Raw genomic sequence first — 8,721 nt, forward strand, 5'->3', positions numbered from 1 at the left:
AAATATAGACAAAATAGTTGTAACCACGGTGCATCACGTATTTTCCCCCACTGAACACAAGTCTATAAATGGTTAACGTAATGTCAGCCATAAATCTGATTGGAAAACAGTGTTAAGTGCATTTTAAATAAAATTCCCCTTTACCTCTGCTGCTGACGAGAGTGGGCAAACCAGTTTGGTGTAATGTATGGTTACTGGTGGAAACGGTGTTAACTGAAAAACCCACATCAAACATTTACATTGGGCCATATAGGTTAGGTGCAGGGGTCCTCAACACCCACCCCCAACAGGTCAGGCTTTCAGGTAGTCCCAGCTTCAGCAGAGGTGGCTCAATCAAAGACTGAGCTGCCTGTGCTGAAGCTGGGATATCCTGACAACCTAACCAGGGTTGGGGGGTGGTCTGGAGTTGAGACCCTAAAAGGTTAGGGATTTCACAGGACACACTGAGTGCCATTTAAATTTTCTTCTCAAACCCATCACACCACAAAAACAGACAGCTCAAGTAGTCTTCCTACATTTATTTACAACAAGAGAGTCTCTGCAAATAGAAGAACACACAGTGGCAGATCGATCGGTCCAAGACCTGCAAGAAAAGAGCCATGATGTTAGAGAAACAGATATGACAGACAGTTCAAAGGAGCGATGGACACGTATCTAAACCTGAAAAATACATCCTTCTTCCCAAAACACTTTAGCAGGACTTGGGTTAGAATCAGACGAGAGGCGGGTAACTAACCCAGTGTCACAGTCACTATAATCACACAACACTTGGGCCGCGCTTATACTGCCGGCGACGTGACTGATGACGTCACCGTCGCGATAGTTGTAATTTAAGTTTAGGCGACGTCGCTGGCTACAAGGCCAGTGACGTCAGAAAGTGGGAGGGCAAAGGGAAGGAGAAGCTCTCTGATTGGCAACATGGGGACCGTCGCAAAAAATCAAATAACGGACTACCACATTTTTGGTAGCGCTGTTGCTTGGTCGCGCCGTCGCGTGCATTGCAAGCGCTGACAATACATTTGTTTTGACGCGACGTCGCGTCACCGGCTCTATAAGCACAGCCTTAGAAAAAAAACCTGGGACACTCATCACCAGATCATGAGACGATACTGTGACAAGGATGGTGTAGTTAACATCTATTTAATACGCTTTGGGTAGTACTTCACACTCAAACTGTTCAACTCAAAATATATAAATGGCCCCAATAACCTTATGGTTTAACATGATTAATCTCACCAACGTGTTGGACTGGAGGCTTATTCCTCCCCTTCTGGGGGAATTCCTAGCTCCTCATCTGTCCACTGGGAAGGGTCAGGATATGGGAAGTGACCCTAAAAAGGAACAAAAGTACACATGTTAACCACTAATGTTACCTTACTGTCTGACTGTTGGGCACCAGTATGTTATTCACACTTTGACAATGCCCATCTTCCACCCACCTTAGTATTTCCTGGTCCTCAAATACTGAAAAATCTGTATCGTCAGACAACGTACAACAGTGGTGTTACTAGTTAAATGAAGATGATCAATAAAACGAAGGATTTTCTTGCATGCACTGCACATAAATAAGCTGGTTAGTAGTTTATTTACGCTCTGAGCTCAGTGGGCATGCAAGAAATACGCACGTTGGCAGGTATGCTACATTTAACTCTCTCTCTCGATGGGATAAAAATTTATACTGGGCCTATCTCTGGGGACAGCAATGAGAGGGGCTGCTGTGTCCTGTGTGCAACTCACATTGAATTAATCTGTAGTTGAACATCTATGAAAGACTCAAGACAGCACGTCTACCAACATTCTACAGCAGGGGAGCTGAACTCCAATCCTCAAGCCTCTCCAACAGGTCAGGTTTTCATCCCAGCTTCAGCACAAGTGGCTCAATGAGAGGCCATCTAAAACTCTCCCATGCCTAAAATTTCTCCCTCACTGCCCCACACCGATGGAATGCCCTTCCACTCAATATACAACTAGCACCCTCTCCAACTTTAATGGCCCATCTTAAAAACACACCTGTTTAACTTAGAATAAGGGTTGCTCCAATGGTAGCTGACACACACACACTTACCTAAATATTAACTGGTGTGTGATGCACTTATTCTTATTATATCACATGTATCACTGCTCTACAGCGGTGCTATATAAAGATATACATATAAATGGCATCACTAGCACAATCTCCCTTCATCACATCTAAAAAAGGTCTACCCTTCTTTAAAATGCAAGTCTACCATTTACCCAACAGAGTACAAACAGAAGCTCGAGAGGTTTTGTTAACGCAGAAAATGCGAGGGGAACATTTGAGACAAAACATAATGAGCAAGAATGAGAAACAAGTATTAAATTAACGTCATAAAAATAAACACACAATCAAAAAACAAGTCCACATTAAAGGGGGGGGGGGGATCGTTACTGAAAAACAGGGAAGACCACATTAAAGACGTGAAAACACATTTTAGATGATAAATGGCTCAATCCAAATATGTACACACAAGAAATAACTGGGACTCTGCGTTTAATGATTAAGTTTAAAAGTAAGCACGAGTGAAGTTTTTATACAATTCTAATCCACAAATTGCTTTGTGTAGAAATGCACAAGTCCATGTAAAAAAAAAAAAAATTAAACCCCATAGAAAAATGTCATTACCAAATACACGAATATGTCGTTTCATTTCCCCCCCTCTGCATCTCACGGGGGGCTGCCCTTGTGAGCAACACCACATTAAAACGATTCCAGACTTCAAATGAATCCTCAGGTATGTACCAAGGTGTCAATGTGACCGAGGAGCAGTCTCCCTCCCTGGTCTGTGCTGTAGTAAAGCCCCAATCTCAGGCAATATAGTCTGTCTCACTCAACAGAATGATCGGATAATTCAAATGACCATTTTAATGTTCTTATAGGAGACAACCTGTTCCAATTCCTGCCTATGTTCTAATGAGTATTTTGCAGGTTAGCACTGTATTGTATACATACCACATAAACAAACAACTAATATGGGGTGGAGATCTCTGCTGGGAGTAGTTTATGCATTTTTCAGCATAAAACTGGAATGTGTGTTGGGAAAATAAGTGTGTGACTGCACACATCTTAATCGTGCAAAACATTCAGGGATCTAGAAGGCATTTACCGTCAGAGCAAAATTATTCCGAGGTACAAATTATTCCGAGGTACAATTACGTAACAGCTGTGAAGAGGACATAGTGCAAAGTGGTGTGTCAATATCAATGAACCCATCATTTTATCACTGACCATATTTAAACAGGCAGTCTGTGTCCTTTTGAACTAGGGGTTTTTAGAAATGAAAAAGTTAGTGAGATACGGTGACCTTCATATCAGCGAAACAAATGGCTTTATAAACAGAAAGAGGCACCAAGGAGACTGGTTACCAAGCCAAAAACAATGACTTTGTGGGGCTGTGTGATGCCACTGGATATTAACTCACATATTACGGTTCAAGCATTAAATCCGCCAGAGACGTCCACCATGTAATCCAAGCCCTAATTTAATGGGTTTTCGTTTGGAAGAAAAAAAAACAATGGTTTTATTTCTTAGGATTACCCAAATGACAAATCAGGGTATATTTAATTTATAGTTGAAAGGAACGGAATGACCTTAACCTCTTCAGCCCTGGAAGTATTCAAGTTACGATGCATGCAAAGAAGTGCATCAAATTCAGCAATAAAGTGATAAACTGCCACGTGCCTCAAATGTAGATGAGGAATAGGTGTGACATAGTGGTCCCGTTATACATCCCACCTCTGCTATAAAGCCTCCCCCTTTTCTGGGCCACTGACATTGCATTAGTGCAGTAGTGGCCCACTCCAGTCCTCAAGGGCCATCAACAGGTCAGGTTTTATGGATATCCCTGCTTCAGCACAGGTGGCTCAGTCGTTGACTGAGCCACCTGTACTGAAGCAAAGATATCTTTAAAACCTGAATGGTGGCCCTTGATGACTGGAGTGGGCCACTCCTGCATTCGTGTATTGCTTTGAATTGGAAGAGGAGCAGCCCAACAATGAATCGATCTTAGAGCTCCCGTTATCTCACCAGCACAGCGTCCGAGTCGTGCCACATGTGCCAAAGGATCCAGAACCACATGAATCCGCTGAGGAACTCCGCCTGCCGGCACTGGGACTTGGTCAGCTCCGGAAACTGTCTGTAGCGAGGTTCTATGTGAACTCCACCACCGGCACTGCAAGGGAAGCACAAGATCCTCATACACCTGTAGCAACTCACTATTCCTCCTCCCCTCCATAACCTGGACCCTGCCAGATCAGCCCTTCAGCAGCACAATGGTTACAGGGGAAATTTGCTGTTAGCTCACACACATATACATACATACATTACATACATACATACATACATACAACAACCATGAAATTGTCTCTCGACCTACTGCAGTTATCTTTAAAAAGTGTGTGTGTGTGTGTGTGTGTAATGATTTACACTCGCAGGATTTAAACATTGACTGTGTATAAACCTCTGCACAAAGTGGAATAAAACAGGCATAGTAAATCCATGCCCCAATGTGCTGGAACTCCGTCTTAACCCAAGTTCCCAGGTGAATGTCTTAAAGCAGCACACGCCCCAAACACCCCGATTTAGAAGGGTGTTTCAACAGGTCAACTGCACCAAAAACCCAGTTACCATGGTATTTGATTCACTAGAGTTTGGGGGCTTTGACATGAACCAAGATAGCCACCAGATTGGTTGCCATAAGAAACTACCATAATGGCCTCCTTGGGTGTGCAAACTTCAGGGAATATCACATTCCAAAACCGACACCAAGTTCAAATATATGTAAATAAAAACTAGCAGTGTGACTGCCGTTTTAATTACAAGCCCATGTTTCCTACTCTTTTCATCATAATATTATTGCCATATATTTGTCAATTTCTAACACTATACAGCCGGCATACTGTACATAATACAGGTGATGTAACGGGGGGAAAGTCACTGGGAGGTGAGCATGCAGTGGACTCTTTCCATTACTGAATACCTTTTGGTGTTTTATTTTTGTATCCCCTGACTTTGCTTAGTGGCCGAGAGCCCATGACACAGCTAAACTTTCCTTTGACCTGTCAAACAAATAAAGAGCTATTTTTGTCATTTTTATCTTATCAGTTGGAAATAAAAACCAGGAGAAGAAGATGTTACCATCCAGTTATCGTGATCAGGAAACAAAAGCAAAATTACATAGAATAATAATAATAATAAAAAAACAAAAAAGTTAAACGGCGACTGGGCCCCACATCAAAGCAAAACCTCCCAATTCTGAAAATAGTAAATGTAATATGCTGTGCATGTATAAAATGGACCGCCATTATTTCTGGTGGAGAGCACACCTCTAGCCTCTGCATTCACTGTGGTCCGTTGCCGATTCACGCACCCGAATCGGTGTTAATGTAGATAGATTTTTGTGGTTCAAAACTCAGGGTCACTGAAGTTTCCATTTAAGGGGCTAATTTTGCATGTTCTGCGAAAATGCTGAGACAGGGATTCATACAGTGCGAAAGAAACAAAAAAAAAAACTTTGTGTGGTACAGGTGGGAGTACACCGGAATAAGATAAAGTCTGGCACACGGACAGCAGATAAACGTCCTTCAATAATAAATATATGCTTTCTGATAACAGATGTTTCTTTATACCAACAAGCTATGAAAAAGGTCAACATAAAAAAAGATTTGTAGTTAGGAAAAACTATATCACACCTTGTTTGAGGAATATAATCTCAGAGCAGGAGAGAATCATCCAACCAAAAAGACTGCTCTCCGTCTATATAACCTGACAACATCTTGCTTGTTACTAACTGAAGCTTGGGATTGTAAAATGCCTCAAAATAAAAATATCGGAACTGCAAGAAACCCGTGTCGGAATCTGTATTGTCACACAAGGATCTTATGGCATTTAGTGCTTACGAACCAGCATTGAATCTTAGTGAAAATAAATAAATATAAACATACACACACACACACTTTTTTTTCAGCTAACAGCCCTTGAAGTCAATAACTTAACACCTTTGAGCAGGTGTCTAGGCCTGAAGATTAGTTAAATTAATGTTTAACTACGTTTATCATAAAACTGGACATTAATGTAGCCTCCATGATGCCTCTTTAAATACACCTCTCAATGCGAAAGCAGGGACGTTTTCCTCATAAACACTGTATTTACTATGCAATTGTCTGCCACAAGACACCTTCCTGCCATGGAAGACAACTTACAATTTACAGACTTGAACAGGCTGCAAAGTGAAAGAAAAACAGCTTAGTAAATATGGCCCTTTATCCTTTCATTCTCCAGAGCTGTCACCGTTAGAAAATGTATACAGTCCTATGGAACATTTGTGCTCACCTGGTACAAACAGTTCTTTTTTCATAATTTTAATCCTGCAGTTTGCAAGCCCTATTTTGTTTGAACCACCACCGATTTTTTTTTAACAGATCTCAAAATATCTGTACTGCTACATATATCTATATCTACTTTATCCCTTTATATCCCTAAAAAAAATAAAAAATAAAAAAATAAAAATAATGTACTAAATGTTAATACATTAAAGGAAAAAAAGTTTTCAAATTAATTAAGTCTTTATTCCTATTCAATTGATATTTCATTGCAATGAATGTCATGATCAGTACAAATGTCTTAATATCATAAGCATGTTTTACTATTGCCCAGTCCATGTTCCCTATTCATATTCTCAATGCTGGCTAATTTTATAGATCATATTTTCAATGTCGTTTCCAATATAAAAATAAAAAAAGATTTTAGTGTTGTGGGGAAACATATTTATTGGTATTTCTTGCTCTGAGGAGAAACATGAAAAATACACAATATACCAAATAAAACTGCACCTGAAAAAGAAAAATGGGAGCAGTTTTGTTCACAATACAAAAACATTTGTTCGGGGGTGGGGGGGGGGCAACAGCAAAATATTTCATACTAAATATTTTTTGTAAAACTACATTCTTTGTAGTGAGAGAAAAAAACCTCATCTGTGGAGGTTGGCGAGTGTTCACAAGGGTTAATATAGCCTGACAAGTAGGTATTTTAAACCTCCTTGCGATCTTATGCTGTCTCAGTGCTGAAGCATGAGTAAATTACAATATTTCTCCTTGAGAAAGGTTCCTTAGGGAACCGAAACATCAGATCAATAAACACTTTATTATTATTTAGTGGAGTGCCTATAAAGCATCTTTTGTTTTATATATGAACTGCATACAGCAGTTACAAACCCTCTAACTGCATTACTTAGTAGGAACACATGTTATGTCCTATAAGTCCAGCTGTAAACATTAAACAAAGTGGGGTGGATAGAATAAATATATATATATATATATATATATATATATATATATATATATATATATATGATAGATAGATAGGAGAGAGAAGGCAGTTGGCACTCCAATAGGTGCTGGTAAGTAAGCCACAGGTGCACGTCCCATATAGAGAATGTAGTTATACGTTACCGTTCCAAGGATATCCCCCCCGAGGAAGGTCCCATTCTGTAGGACCGAAACGTTGGGTTTCTGGATGTATTTTTGCTTTCACTAATACACTTTGATTTTCAACATTGAGTGCTGTCTCTTGTTTACCAATCCTTGGAACGGTAACGTATAACTATATTATACTATACTATACTATATTATTATATATATATATATATATATATATATATATATATATTATACACACACACACGCGTTAGGGTACTCCTATAGGAATTGCTCGGCAGTTGGAGAGTCTGTAGTGATATGAGCACCCCAAGATATTACAGCAGGAGTGCCTCGATTAATCTAGAGATAGATATACACACATACACTAGCTGAGTTGTTGCTCGGGAATAATAAGAAACCAAAAAAAGACAGATTTAAAAACGGATAATTTAATTTTGTAGTTTCTTGATGCAAAAGTCACTGCAAAAAAACAATTCCACCCATAATCGTTTAATTGCCTCTGAGGTCCTGACATGTTCTATCGAGTGTGTGTTTGTGGGACAGTGCACCCTCGTCCCAAACAATGATCTCGTGCTCTTGAACAACTTGGGCTGCTCCGGTATTTTTGTTAAAGTTGCCAATTAGATTTTTAGAATGACCAAGAGTAAGTGGGAGATTGAGGGTTGTGAGATGTAATCAATGAATTGTATTCAAAAAGACAAAAACCATCATGCAAAACGTGTCCAAATACATTGTGACCAGATACATAACTTCTCAAAATATATACAGTAGTAGGTACCACATGAACCCACTCAGTGACCCCCGACAGGCATGGTGACCCCCAACAGGCCTGGTCATCCCCCCCACTCAGTGACCCGACAGGTCTGGTCATCCCCCCCACTCAGTGACCCGACAGGCCTGGTCATCCCCCCCACTCAGTGACCCCCAACAGGCCTGGTCATCCCCCCCACAGGCCTAGTTATCTCCCCCACTCAGTGACCCCCGACAGGCCTGAGCCCTCTCCAGTCACTGCAGGGGCCTGTCCCTGTACTCACTCTCCCCTCGGTCACTCACTTCCGGACGCCGGGTCTCCTTCGCACGGCGCTCCCCAGCACTCGGCTCCCGGCCCTAAGGGCGCCCCCAATCCGAACCAGGGACGACATAGCTAGCTTCACACTGCCAAAGTCACCTTCCGCCTGGCGCGCCTCGGGCAGCGCTGATTGGCCGCTGAACCTGCAGCGCTAGCTTTGGTTGGCTATCGACAGTAGGACGGCGAGCTCTGATTGG

General features: G+C 41.2%; 1 protein-coding gene across 2 annotated transcripts; it reads right to left on the bottom strand.

Annotated features, from left to right (window-relative positions):
* Positions 1-503: 503 nt before the first annotated feature.
* Positions 504-8,670, bottom strand: NDUFB2 (NADH:ubiquinone oxidoreductase subunit B2). 2 transcript variants are annotated; one of them, XM_075602650.1, is made up of 4 exons: positions 8,509-8,665; positions 4,046-4,190; positions 1,237-1,331; positions 504-583 (listed from the first exon to the last, which is right to left on the bottom strand). In XM_075602650.1, the coding sequence occupies exons 1-3, from the start codon at positions 8,595-8,597 to the stop codon at positions 1,257-1,259; spliced, it is 309 nt and encodes a 102-aa protein (XP_075458765.1). In that variant the 5' UTR covers positions 8,598-8,665; the 3' UTR covers positions 504-583; positions 1,237-1,256. The 2 variants fall into 2 exon arrangements, with proteins under 2 accessions (XP_075458765.1, XP_075458766.1); XM_075602651.1 differs by lacking the exons at positions 504-583; positions 1,237-1,331 and adding an exon at positions 3,436-3,495 and having other exon boundaries at positions 8,509-8,670.
* Positions 8,671-8,721: the final 51 nt, after the last annotated feature.

The sequence above is a fragment of the Ascaphus truei genome, chromosome 5, assembly GCF_040206685.1.
Source record: "Ascaphus truei isolate aAscTru1 chromosome 5, aAscTru1.hap1, whole genome shotgun sequence".
Lineage (NCBI taxonomy): Eukaryota > Metazoa > Chordata > Amphibia > Anura > Ascaphidae > Ascaphus > Ascaphus truei.

Excerpts from the sequence above, each read along its gene's own strand:
- NDUFB2 (XM_075602650.1), bottom strand. The coding sequence starts at position 8,597 with ATGTCGTCCCTGGTTCGGATTGGGGGCGCCCTTAGGGCCGGGAGCCGA. Across the intron at positions 4,191-8,508 it reads AGGAGACCCGGCGTCCGGAA|TGCCGGTGGTGGAGTTCACA; the intron begins GTGAGTGACCGA and ends CTTCCCTTGCAG. Across the intron at positions 1,332-4,045 it reads ACGACTCGGACGCTGTGCTG|GGTCACTTCCCATATCCTGA; the intron begins GTGAGATAACGG and ends GTTCCTTTTTAG.